The 13769-nt window shown below is 33.7% G+C and overlaps 1 protein-coding gene across 2 annotated transcripts; it reads right to left on the reverse strand.

The window, feature by feature from the left end:
- Window positions 1–1257: 1257 nt before the first annotated feature.
- On the reverse strand, window positions 1258–10168 carry LOC110655245 (protein NTM1-like 9). Of its 2 annotated transcripts, none has more exons than XM_021811482.2 (6): window positions 9776–10168; window positions 9156–9448; window positions 8124–8432; window positions 7621–8001; window positions 1982–2380; window positions 1258–1808 (listed from the first exon to the last, which is right to left on the reverse strand). In XM_021811482.2, exons 1-6 carry the CDS (start codon window positions 9939–9941, stop codon window positions 1527–1529), a joined length of 1830 nt encoding a protein of 609 aa, XP_021667174.2. In that variant the 5' UTR covers window positions 9942–10168; the 3' UTR covers window positions 1258–1526. The 2 variants fall into 2 exon arrangements, with proteins under 2 accessions (XP_021667174.2, XP_021667176.2); XM_021811484.2 differs by lacking the exon at window positions 9776–10168 and adding an exon at window positions 9578–9748.
- Window positions 10169–13769: the final 3601 nt, after the last annotated feature.

Consider the following 13769-nt stretch of genomic DNA (forward strand, 5'->3'; position numbering starts at 1 on the left):
AAAGGTTTCCAAAGAGCTATAGCAGAGGGCGATTGTTTAATGCTTATCAATGCTATTAATAGTGATCAAACGCCTCTCCTCATTCAGAATCCAGTCCATGATATTCGGGAACTAAGCAAGTCCTTGGATTCTGTTTTTTTTTCCTCTTTTGTTAAAAGGGTTTGCAATAAAGCTGCACACACTCTAGTACAAAAGGCCTCGCATGATTGTTCCTCCCTCTGTAATCCTTTATACCAGCTTCACTTTGTACTGGGCAATCTGCCCACTTAAGTTCAATATATCATATCTTCCAAAAAAAAAAAATCGCAGTTTGCATAATTGATGATTGATTCACGCAAGGCTTAATTGATGAGTTAAAAATTTGAAATCAAACATCAAAATGGAATTAACGACACCTAATTAAAACTGAAATTAATTCAACCACAAGAATTTACATAAAAAAAAAAAAAAGCTCAGCCTCCAAAGATGCACGCCTCCATAGAATCAAGAGAAAACAAAACCAAACGAAGAAACTGGAGTAAAAAATTCATCATTATCAAGCGGGAGCTCGAATTAAAGGGGTATGCAAAGAAGAAGCAAAGGGAAGGCTGCGCAGAATGAGAAAACGAACTCGCCTTGGGAAAGGGGCTTCATTAAACATGTGCTCCAGCACCCTCGCCAGCAGCGCCGTGTACTCCTCCAGCAGCTCCGCTACGATCGCCACCAGTATCATCTTCTTTCTTGTATAGATGAGCCCTTTCGGATAAGAAAATAAGATTCGGAATATATATATAAATATTTTTGGATCAAGGAAGATTTGGCATATTGGTGTGTGGTTTTTATATCTTGTTATATGTTTTGTTTGGGGTTTTTGCTGCGGCGATTACCACGGCGCCATCAATAGCTTTTCCAGTGTGCCGGTCCTTGTCTACCTCGCTTCCGCTTCCACGCAGCCGCCCCCATCACACGACTTTAGTTTTAGATTTTTCTGGACCCTCATCCTTATCCTCCCCATCCATTTATGATAACCTCTCTCTAATGCTCTTTTCTTTTTAAATATACATGTATCGTATGATATTTCCAAAAGACGTGAACTTAGCCATTTGCAATTTCTAAATATTTTACTATTATTTTATTATTCCCAAGCATATCATATCAGGATAGACAAATAAGAAAACACTATAGTACCCTCGATGAATGGATAGCCAATTTGATACTAGCCGTGAACTTCAGCACTTCCGCGCTATCCCACAATTTGATACTATGAGCATTAGCCCATAAATTTAATGCCAAGTGAGATTAAAATATGGAGATTGGAGAGAAGCCAAATTACACTTTTCCTAGCTCCAGGAATCCATGAAACCCAACCATCAGACGACGTCAATTGCATATTTTGTACAAGATGAACCAACAAAGACTACACGTTGCAGATGACCTTCATCCAATATTGCACACATTTATACTACCTCCAAGCTACATATGCGCAAGTATCTAAATGCAGTCTGTAAAACCACTTTCTTCTTATCAAGTAAGTTTCCTCTATTCCATTACTCGCATCTCCAAATTCCAACAAGAACTATGAACAAGACAAAAGCTAGCACAACTCCAACTACATAAACTGATGGTGAGCTGTGGCCATGGTTCACAGGAGCTGCATCAGGAAATGCTGACCCTCCTATCTCGCCACTGCCACATTTACGACCCTGTTTCACCCTTAACCTCAAATTTGTAGAAGATTCTTCAGCAATTTCTATGCTCTTGTCAGAAATGTGCAGTTGGCTTTTCATCAGCAACTTATCTGAATCAGGATTGTGTTCTGCATCTCTTGCCTGCAACAAATTATCACAGGCTTAGTAATTGACGTATGCATCTCGAATGACTTTTTACATGCTTGACAAATGATAATTAATTTATGCATCTCAGATGACTTTTCCCATGCTAAATAATTATGCGTGCATCTCAAATGACTTTTCAAAAGACTTTTCACATGCCATAAACTTACCTTTGTTACAGCTGACTGCACTTCATCTTCTTCTTCTTGATGACTTGCATCCCTCTCCGCTCTACTTCCAGGAGAAACAGTAGAAAATTCCCTCTGCAAACGGAGCCTTCTTGGAGCGCTGCCTTGAGTGACAAAGTTATCTGCATATGGATGCACTTGAGGCCGGCGGGTTCTAATCTTGATTCCAGTTCCACTGACAGCACTGCCCTGGTTCATAGGATTCATTTGCCTGCTTGATTCATCCATACTATTGAATACATCCAAAGATGAGCCCACTGCAGAAATGGCAGATGAAGCATCTTGCACATCAGAATTTGCAACGCCCAAAACATTTCTAGTTCCAAGTTGTCCATGGAAGGATGATGATTGAGCTCCCCAAGATCCAAGTGATGCTTGCATCTACAATAGTTTCTTGTTATAAAAAAGCAATGATGCTCCCATTTCTTAAACATTCTAGTGTGCATGAAAAACAAAGGAAGGTGATTTTCAAATGTCTTAAATTTTCTTCAATAGTTATCAAATGAAATAAAATTAACTCTGCCTAAGTAGTTTGCGCTTAGCCGGTCCCAAGCCCGGATAAAGGAGGAGGATTGCGGTAGGTGACAACCAGCGTAAAAATTTCGTCACACCTTATGATATGAATTCAAATGATATAAATGTTGGGGCGTCCTCTACTTACGACGCGCTACATCGAAGCCCGGGTGTAGTGAGAAATATGCAAGGGTATAGGGCATTCACCGAAAGCGACGTACCATGCCAGTGCCCGGGTGTGGTGTTAAGTGAGCAAGAGTTCCCACATCATAGACGGGTGTGGGTAAAGAAGTTAGTCTATATGACAGATAGTGAAACAGAACACAAAATAGACATAGAAAACAACAGAAGATATCATAAAAGGAGACCAATTAGGAAGAAACAGGATAGGAGGAGGATCAGGGTTGGTACTTGGAATGTTGATCACTCACAGGAAAATTAATGGACCTTGTGGAAACCTTGGAAAGGAGAAGGGTGAATATTGCTTGCATTCAGGGAGACTAAATGGGTAGGAGAGAAAAGCAAGAAAATGGGTAATTCATGGTACAAACTGTGGTTTACCGGAAATGAGAGAAATAAGAACGGAGTGGACATAATCATAGACAGGACATTGAAATACGCTGTAATAGTTATGAAAAGAGTAGGAAATAGAATTATACTACTAAAGCTAGTACTAAAAGAAGAATTAATAAATGTAGTTAATGCTTATGCCTCACAAATAGGACTAGATACTGAAAGTAAATAAAGGTTTTGAGAAGATATGGATGATTTAATGAAAAGCATACCGAACGAAGAGAATGTTTTCATTGGTGGAGATTTGAATGGACATGTAGGAAGTGATAGGCAAGGTTATGAGAATGTTCATGGAGGTTTTGGTTTCGACAATCGAAATGAGGAGGGAAAAAGCATCCTGAATTTTGCTGTGGCATACGACCTAATATTAGCAAATACCTACTTTATAAAAAGAGAGTCACATTTAGTGACTTTCAAAAGTGGGCAACATAGAAGCCAAATTGACTTCCTCTTAACCAGGAAGACAAATAGAGCTCTATGCAAGGATTGCAAGGTCATTACAGGATAGGCTTTAACAAGTCAATATCAGTTAGTGGTCTTGGATGTCAAGTTTAAGAATAATTTAAGTAAGGTTAGAAGAAATAGTGTAGCTCGAACAAAGTGGTGGGAGTTCAAAGGAGTAAAGCAAGTGAAGTTCAAAAATGAGCTTCTCGAGTCCGAAGCATGAAAGCTAGATATTGAGGCCAATGATATGTGGATACAGATGGCATCAAATATTAGAGAAGTAGCTAGAAAAGTATTTGGAGAGTCTAAAAGACATGGACCACTCTCAAAAGAGAGATAGTGGTGGAATGAGGAAGTACAAAAGGCAGTGAAGAGAAAAAGAGAATGGTATAAGAAATTACCTAAATGTGATAATAATGAGGCAAATGAACGATACAAGATAGCAAAGAAAGAGGCAAAAAAGACAGTTATTCAAGCAAAAGCACAGGCCTTTGAAAAGTTATATGAGAAACTTGGAACTAAAGAAGGGGAGAAAGATATTTATAGATTAGCAAGGAGGAGAGAAAGAAAATGTCAAGATCTCAATCAAGTTAAGTGCATTAAGGATAAAAAAGGAAAAGTGTTGGTGAAAGATGAGGACATTAAAAAAAGATGGAGAAATTATTTTAATGATCTCTTTAATAATAGTCAAAATGGAAATAGCGTGAATATATACTATAGAACAACAGAAAAGAATGTGAATTATACTAGAGGAAGTACTTAAGAGAATGAAAGTAGGTAAAGCCTGTGGGCCCGATGGAATACCAATTGAAGTGTGGAAGTGTTTGGGAGATATGGAAGTGGCATGATTAACTAAATTATTTAATAAGATTCTAAACTCAAAGAAAATGCATGATAAATGGAAGATGAGTATTTTAGTACCTATTTTTAAAAATAAGGGAGACATACAGAATTGCTCGAACTATAGGGGAATTAAACTCATGAGTCATACTATGAAGTTGTGAGAGAGAGTTGTGGAGCATCGACTACGTCATGATACTTCTATCTCTCTTAATAAATTTGGCTTCATGCCTGATCGTTCAACTATAGAAGCGATCTTTCTCATTAGAAGCTTGATGGAGAAATATAGAGATGTGAAGAAAGATCTACACATGTTTTTTATTGATTTGAAGAAAGCTTATGATAGTGTTCCAAGAGATGTCTTATGGAGTGTGTTAGAATAAAATAGGATATCTATTAGGTACATATAAGTGTTCAAAGATATGTATGAAGAAGCAACTACTATTGTGCGCACAGTGGAGGGGACACAAGAGATTTTCCGATCTCAATTGGATTACACCAAGGATCAGCTATAAACCCTTACCTTTTTACATTAGTTTTAGATGAATTGACAAAACATATACAAGAGAGTATTCCATGGTGCATGATGTTTGCGGATGATATTGTTCTGATAGATGCGACGCAAGGAGTCAATAGAAAGCTAGAGCTTTGGAGAAGTACTCTAGAGTTAAAGGGCTTTAAGTTAAGTATAACGAACGCAGAATACATGCATTGCAAGTTCAGTGAAGGCCAAACTGGTAATAGGGAATGAGTTAGTTTGGATGGTGTGGTACTGTCCCAAAGTAATCACTTTAAATATCTCGGCTCAATCCTTCAAGTAGATGGGGGATGTGAGGAGAATGTTAGGCATAGGATTAAAACCGGATGGTTAAAGTGGAGATGTGTCATGAGAGTTTTATGTGATCGCAAGATTCCCAATAAGTTAAAAGGAAAATTTTACCGTACAGCCATACGACCGGCTATGTTATATGGTAGTGAGTGTTGGGCACTGCAGGAGTCGTATGCGTCTAAGATAAGAGTTGCAGAGATGAGAATGTTAAGGTGGATGAGTGGCCATACTAGACTAGATAAAGTCCGTAATTAGAGTATTAGAGAAAAGGTAGGAGTGGTGCCAATTAAGGATAAGTTGAGAGAAGGTAGATTGAAGTGGCTTGGTCATGTGAAGCGTAGACATACGGAGACCTCAGTTAGACAAGTAGAGCACATTAGGTTAGAGGATAGAAAGAAAAAAAGTAGACCTAAATTAACTTGGAGGAGAGTAGTACAACATGAACTAGAAGCATTACACATTTCTGAGGATTTAACCCAAAATCGTTTAGAGTGGAGAAAGCAAATCCATATAGCTGACCCCAAATTTTTGAGATAAAAACTTAGTTGAGTTTGAGTTGAGTTAAGTTGTTCAAATATATATATATATATATATATATATATATATATATATATATATATAGAGGAATGAGGAGGCAACTTTCAAACGGACTAAAATACCTTATAAATTTATATTATTTACAAAAATTAATTAATATAAATTAAAATTTTACTATAATTTTTTATTCTAATTTTATTAAAATTAGAATTTTAATGAGACTAGAACTATATAACATAATTTAATTATTAAAAAAATAAAAACTATGGTTTTGTTTATTTAATTTAGAAAATTACATGACTAATTATTGACAAAAGGCCATGCACATTTTACAGCAAGCTTTAATTATTTTACATATTAATAATTAATAGTCTATTTAGAATATGTACAACTCTTTTATGAATTTTAAAATTACATTAAAAGATTATAAATAGTGAAATTACAAAAGTCTAAAACTATTAATAACATTTTGGTAAAATTTCCACAAAGAAATTTAATAAGAGAGAAAAATGTAAAGGCCATTTTTTTTTTTTAAAAACATACTTCATGCAATTTATATTTTATTAAGTTAAATAAAATTAATAGTTAATACCTAAAAAATCCAAATAAAAGAAGAAAAGCTAAATTTTCATTATTTTTGTATAAGAAATTTTAATTATAATTGCAATTTTTAATTTAATTCAATTGTCATTATTGATAAGAAATTATTTCAATGGAAATATAGAGACATTGAGAGGGAGATATAAGGGGAAGAAAGACAAAGAGACAAAGATAGTGTGAGAGAAAAGAGGCGAAAGATAAAGAAAGAATAGAGAGGGATGATATTTAGATTATTTTCATTTTTTACAGCAATGCCAAGTTAGCATGCTAATAAAAAAAAGTTAATAAAAATAAGTAAAAAATACTTTATTGTTCAGAAATCAATGTCTAAGGAGTTTTATATTAATTAAAAACAAAAATTCATGGACAATATCATTATGCGGACTAAAATTTAAGGACAATGGATGAAATTTACACAAAAAATTACAAATTCATTGAATTCCCTAATGCAAGTAAAAAAGCATAAGTTATATATTTGATAATTATGAATGTCTCATATTTATACTAGATATATCAATATGCATGAAAATTTAAATTAATACCCACACAATACATGATTGTTAAAGAAAAATAAAATTATCATATTTCAAAAAATTTTATTTTCTAACAATAATTAAATAATAGATATGAAAACATTTCAAGTATTTATATATTATATTGTATTAATTAAATTTTAATATTAGTTATTACCAATTTTAACATTTTAATTTAAATAATTAAATTAATATTTAATTCTTATATATAAATTAAATAATTACGTATTATAAACTATTAGATGCTTGTGCAACGCGCGTGCTTCGAATGCTAGCATTATTCAAAAAGGAGAAAAATACAATTTCTCTCTACCCTCATTTTTTTCTTACGTCTAAGGACATCTAAGTAATTTTAATATAAGCAACACTTTTATTCTCACATTTCCCTCTATTTCATTCCAATTTGGATAGAAATATTTTGGTCAATTAAGAAGATTTGAAAATTGGAATTTCTCTTCCATTTTCCTCCTTTTTCTCCTCTATCTAATGTCCAAATAAGAGAAATTGGACAAATAAAATTTCTTTTTCTTTTCTCTCCATTTCCCTCAATCCAAACAAAGCATTAGTTTAGCCGAGTTGAGTAGCTATCAAATAAACCATCTCAAATAGCTTATATTGCTATATAAAAACAGTCAAATCACTAAACAATTATGGAATTCAACATTCTCAAAGCAACATGAGCTAAAGGAGGACCAAATAAAGGTAGCCAAACATAGTAGTAGTGAAAAGCTATAGGAAGAACATATCATTACCTGGACTTGAGCATTATCAATGTCAGCTTCACTGTATGTACCATTATCCTTAACATGGAAGTTAACCAGTGGCTTATGACTAGAAAAATTAGTTTCAAGTCCAACAGCCAAGTTCTTTTGACTCGTAGACTGTTCACCAGAATAGTCATCATTATTATTGAAGACCTCACCCAACAACTCTGTTAAGGAGACATCAGGTTCACTAGTGCCATCCTGAAAATGAAAACCATTATGATCATTGCCAAAGTCGGCATAAGGAGAATCCATGTAGGGTGCTAGGTCTGCAAGAATATGCGATTGCATTGGGGAGAACACTTTGCAATCAATTCCACCAGATGTGGACTCAAATAGATGAGAATTTTCTTCCTGAGGTTGATGCACCTAAAGTAAAACGTAGGACAAAAAAATTAAAAAAATACACAACCTCAAGACATCAAGGTTTCATGATGATTAATTAGAAAGTGCACTACAAAATGCCAAAAACAACCAAATCAAGTTCTCACCATCATAGCAGTCATTTCTTCCGCATGATCTTCAACATCTGAATGACTATTGCAGCAGCTATCAACAGGTAGCACAGCACTAGAGGTCATGTTAACTGACTCATCTATCAGCCACCTTGCTATACCTTCATATTGTTTTCCTGCTTGCGTGGCAGATGATCTTGTTTCTTGAACTAGATCTGATGATGTGTCCTCAGGAGAGGACTTAGAAGTGGTAGGGGAATATCCAGTTTGGTCTACTTCATCATATTTTACAATGTCAATCTTCTCCTCTGGCTTTCGGAACAAGCGACAGAGGACAAAAGAACCCTACGCCAGACGAAGGGAGGAACTCAATGAGTTATAAGAAAAAAAAAAAAAAGAGTAGAAGAAGAAGAAAAGGAAGGGAAGGGGGGGGAGGGGGGGGGGGTGTGGTGTGGGGGGTGGTTGGTGTTGTGTATTATAGTATTAGCAGCATGTCATTAGAGCAAACATATAAATATACAGTTGCAGCAAAAAAAGACCACAAAGTAACTTGGGAAATTGAACTCAACGAGAAAAAAAAAGGCACAAAAACCTTTTTCCCCTTGAAAAATTATTCAAACTTGGTTTAAACATATTGAATGGTCATCAGCACTTCGCTATATTTGTTTTATCTTTTACATGATAGATAATAGATAGAGTAGACGATACTTTCAAAATATTTACATGCATATCAGTAAAACACAGATGGAAACGCTGAGAAATAATTATTAAACAACTTTATTTAATAGGGAACAACTTGTGCTTCATACTTTAACTGAATTAAAGTTGTAACATAGCTGAATATGTTCTTATTATCCAAGAAGAAGGATAAGAAGGTAAAGCTGTTCGATTGATGAAATGCACTATCAAGCTTGAATAATATAGTTGAGGTGAGACATATTGTGCAAAGAAACAAAAAGGCACAATATGGACATAATTGAGCCAAGTGCTCAAAGAAAACAATGCAGGCAAATGAGAGTATAATTTGGAGCGAAAACAAGATTAAAAATAGCAGTTGACAAAGAGAACCTGGCCAGGGGCAGAACCATCAAGATATTTAACGGTGGCGCGGTACTCATGCATAATCCAGTTGGTGCGCTCGCCCTTTGGAGCACGGCCTCTATAGAAAACCAAGGTCTTTTTCATGCCAATGGAGATAGGATTGGAGCCTGACTTTCTAGCTCTTATGGTGCGATCCTTGCCCGTTGCTTTCCAGTAGCCGGCGTCCGTTGCCCTGTTCGAACGTTGACCATTGGGATATTTCCGGTCACGCGGGCAGAAGAAGAACCACTCCGGATCATCCGTCTTAATGACCGATAGCCCTGAGCCCAAAATTGCAGAAATTTGAGCAACTCATACAGGCACAGCTATTATTATATTGATGTTGGAAATTATACTGACTACACAAACCCTAAAATTCAAAATTAGTCAAAATTAGAGAGGAATCTTACTGATTAAGGAAAGGGACAAATGTGCAAAAGAAGAAGAAGAATTATCCACGAGGAATAAAGGAAAGGAAATTGATCAAAGATTCAGAATTGTTCCCCGATTATTTATTTAAACAAGAAGAAAGGATCCTAGTACAAAAAAATAGAAAGAAATTTTTTTTTTTGTTTTGGATTTTGTAGTGGGGAAAATGAAATTCGAACCAGGCAAATCCCAGGGCTCCCATTTGCAAACATCGACCTCGGGGACAACCTCGACCTCAGAATTCCGGCCGTTAATCTTGAGTCTCAGGTAGTGATTTATGAGCTCTTCGTCGGTTGGCCTGAATCTAAACCCCAGAGGCAGTGATTCCGTTGACAACACTGCCATTTATTCCGCTGCTATTAATTTCTGTATTCAAATCCAGTGGAAAATCGGAGGTTGTATGCTCGTCTTCTATGCACTGAGAATAGTTTGGATGCCACAATTAATGGAAATTATTGCAAAGCAAACAACACAAAAACGCACACGTTGTCTTCCATAACTTTTCAATGCTCTTACTCAGTGCTTTTAAACCCGCAGGATGAATGGATTAGCGATTCAATAGCATAATAGCATGTTAATCATTCAAGCGGGTTATTAAAAATTAATTAAATATATAAAATAATTAATTTTAATTAAATATAATATAAATAAATTAAATTTTAATTATTTAAAATAAAATTTTAACATTGTTTAAGTTATATTTAATAAATTTTAATGCTCTTACTGTTGTGTTTTGATTTAAATCTCGTGACTCCTTTTTACTCACATATTTTTGCAACTTGTCGAATTGCAGCGGGACTACTTCATGTTGTGGTGGTGCAATGGAATTCGTTACTACGTAATATCTTTAATCACTAAATTAAATCAAGCTAAAAACTAAAAATCAAAGTTCAATTAAATAATTAGGTTCTATTAGACATGTTGATTTCTTCTAAGAAATTTGAAATTTATTTTAATATCTTAGATAATTTTAATTAAAATAAAATTAAAATTAAAATTAAAATTATTTTTTTTAAATGAATCAAGATTCAACAGTCCAATTGAAATTTATTCTAATTGTCGCATTAAATAGCATGAAATCCATCTTTCGTCAATTTAGTTTAGTGCTGTATTAAATGTTTAATGTGTGTATATATATCTAAATTTTATAACTGAGTGTATACTGTGTTTACATTTTTTTACCAAAAAGCTCAAAATAAAATAACAAATATAAATTTTTTTAAAAAAATCTATATTGTAATTGGACAAATCACTAAGACGCGTTACACTGCATATTTAAAAGTGTAGTAATAAGAAAAAAATAATAGTAACCAATGAGCTCAATGAAACATAGATTTTAATGATAATAAAATTCAACTAGAATGAAACTAATATTATTTTAAATGTTGTGCTTCTCTAAGGATTAAAAAGATTCATGGAGCTGATGATGAACTTATATTTTAAAGAAAGTATGACATTCTAAGATAACACAAGATGAATCAAAAACAAAGAAGAAAGAAAAGATTACCTTCCAAACTCTATTGAAGATTTTTAATTGAAGTTACATATTGTTTGAGAATAGTTTAAGAAATTTTGGAATATGTGTAAAAAGATTTGAAAAGTAGAAGCCAATGATACTTATTTTTAATCCCTCAAATTTTTTATTCTAAGTTTTCAAAACTTGTTTTTGAATCATCAATGGCTTAAAAGTATTTTATTATAATTTGGTATAAAGTTTTAAAGTTTTTAAAGTTATGTATAAAAGTTTTTCTGATTTGCTACTGGTTCTGGTATGCTAACTAGTTTGCTAACTGTCTCAACTCTGCACAACATCACGAAAAATGACAAAATAATGACTATTTTCTTGAAATTTGAAATTGTAACATTCAAATGAGTTATCAAACGGTCAGAAATGATCCAAAGCTATAAATACACTTATCCTTGGCTATTTTGCATTGAATGAAAGTTTCTCTACTGTTCCTAACCTTTTAAAATCATTAAAGTTTTCATTCAAAGTCCTCAAATTATTTTTATTGCTCATTATTGGCTTATCTACTCATATCTTCTTTATAGATTCTGTTGTATTGAGTGAGATTGGGTTTTAAACATCTTTTTAGCATTTATTAGAGGTCATACAAGCACCAATTGAAGCTTGATTGTGAAAAATATTTGGGATAACACTTGGTAGAAGTGTGAAGCTACTTGTAAAAGCTTTTGTGTGAAGATTTATAAAGGACTTTTGTCTCTTGCCTTTAAAAGAGAAAATTAGTGGAGTGAAGACTCAAAGTGGGATCTTTAAGAGAGTGAATGTAGGCTAGTTAGGCCGAACCACTATGAAAATTCAGTGTTCAATTCTCTCAACCCTTACTCTTTAAATTTATACATATTGATTTCTGGTTGAATTATTTTTATTAAGTTGAGAATTGATACTATTTACTGTCAACACTACTGCAAACTGAAAAATTCTGTTTACTGTTGAATCTGCTGATATCTGATATAATTTGCTTACTGCTATATTTGCTGTCAATTGATATATTTTGTTTACTACTCTGTTTGTTATGCTGTGATTTTATTCAGATTACTGAAATTTTTACTGAGTATAAATATATTCTATCACATCAGTATACTGCATGTTTTTAAGCAAACTTTGTATCAACTAATTATTTGAGCAATATAGCACACATTCCACAGTAGAAAATTAGGTTGAACTACGATATAATTTTTCAAAGGTTTTGAGCAAGAACTGAAAATTTGTTTTAGTCCAATTCACCCACCCCCCCTCCCTCCCTCCCTCTTGGACATATTTTGGGACATCGATTTGGTATCAGAGCTTGTCTGTCTTGCTTGAGGATTAAACACCTTAGAGTGATCCATACACATGGCTAGTTCATCTAGTAATTCTACTGGTATACCTGCTCCCTTAGCAGAAAGTTATTCAATCACTAGACCACCACTTTTTAATGGCACAAATTACTCTTTTTTGAAAACTAGAATGAAAAACTTTATACAATCTGTTGATATTGATGCTTGGAGAATAATTAAAGATGGTCCTTATATTCCTTATAAAACTGGTGAAGGAACTGGGCAAATTCCTAAAGCTGAAGTTGAATTTGATGACAATGATTGGAAGAACATTTCTACAAATGCCAAAGCTATTAACATTCTTCATTGTGCTCTTGATATTAATGATTATAATCGTATTTTAGGTTGCCAAACTGTAAAAAAAATATGGGACAAACTAGAAGTCACATATGAAGGAACCGATGTAGTGAAAGAATCAAAGGCAAACCTCCTCATCTGTGATTATGAGTTATTTGAGAATGAAACTTGATGAAACAATTGCTGAAATGAGTACCAGATTCACAGATCTTGTCAATCTTCTTAAGGCTCTTGGAAAGAAATTTGAGGAATAAGAACTTGTAAAGAAAATTTTGAGATTTCTTCCAAAGTCATGGGAAGCAAAGACCACTGTTATTCAAGATACCAAGGATTTCAGAAAGTACACCTATGATGAGCTAATTGGTTTTCTCATTGACATGAGATGAAAATGAAGATGATCATAAGAAAAAAAAAAGGTATAGCCTTCATATCTGAAAAGGTTGATGAGAAAAAGAAAAGTGTTGCTTTCAAAGCTAGTTCAAGTGATGACTCAAGTGCTTCAAGTGATGATGATGAAGATATGACTATGATAGTCAACAGGCTCAAAAATGCATTTAGAAAATGTGGAAGCAAATACAAGAAGTTCACAAAGAAATATGCTCCAAAAACTCCAAATCACTCAAGTAAAATTATTTGTTATGAGTGTAACAAACCAGGCCACATCGAGCCGAAGTGTCCTACATTGAAGAAGAAAAATAAGTTTAGAAAGGATCAAAGTAAAAAGGCAATGGCGGTAACATGGAGTGATACTGACCCTTCATCAAATAATGACACAAGTGACAAAGATGTTGCAAACACTTGTATGATGACAATTGAAGAAAAAAGTGAAAGCTCACACTTTGAAGATAGTGATAATGAGGTAAATCTTGAACCTTCTAATGTTGATGAATTAGAACTTGCATTTGTAAAGACATATGACAAATATAGATCTTTTAAAAATAAATGAAAAATTTTGATACATGAAAATTATGCTTTAAGATCAGAAAATATTTCTTTGAGTATGGTTTTAAAGGAAAATGAATTTTACAAATCTCA

The sequence above is a fragment of the Hevea brasiliensis genome, chromosome 16, assembly GCF_030052815.1.
Source record: "Hevea brasiliensis isolate MT/VB/25A 57/8 chromosome 16, ASM3005281v1, whole genome shotgun sequence".
Classification (NCBI taxonomy): domain Eukaryota; kingdom Viridiplantae; phylum Streptophyta; class Magnoliopsida; order Malpighiales; family Euphorbiaceae; genus Hevea; species Hevea brasiliensis.

What these genes read in the sequence shown, in the direction of transcription:
- LOC110655245 (XM_021811482.2), bottom strand. Translation starts at nt 9,941, where the DNA reads ATGGCAGTGTTGTCAACGGAATCACTGCCTCTGGGGTTTAGATTCAGG. An exon ending in ATGGTTCTGCCCCTGGCCAG is followed by an intron (nt 8,433 to 9,155) that starts GTTCTCTTTGTC and finishes CGTCTGGCGTAG; the next exon opens with GGTTCTTTTGTCCTCTGTCG. An exon ending in TTGATAATGCTCAAGTCCAG is followed by an intron (nt 2,381 to 7,620) that starts GTAATGATATGT and finishes AAACTATTGTAG; the next exon opens with ATGCAAGCATCACTTGGATC.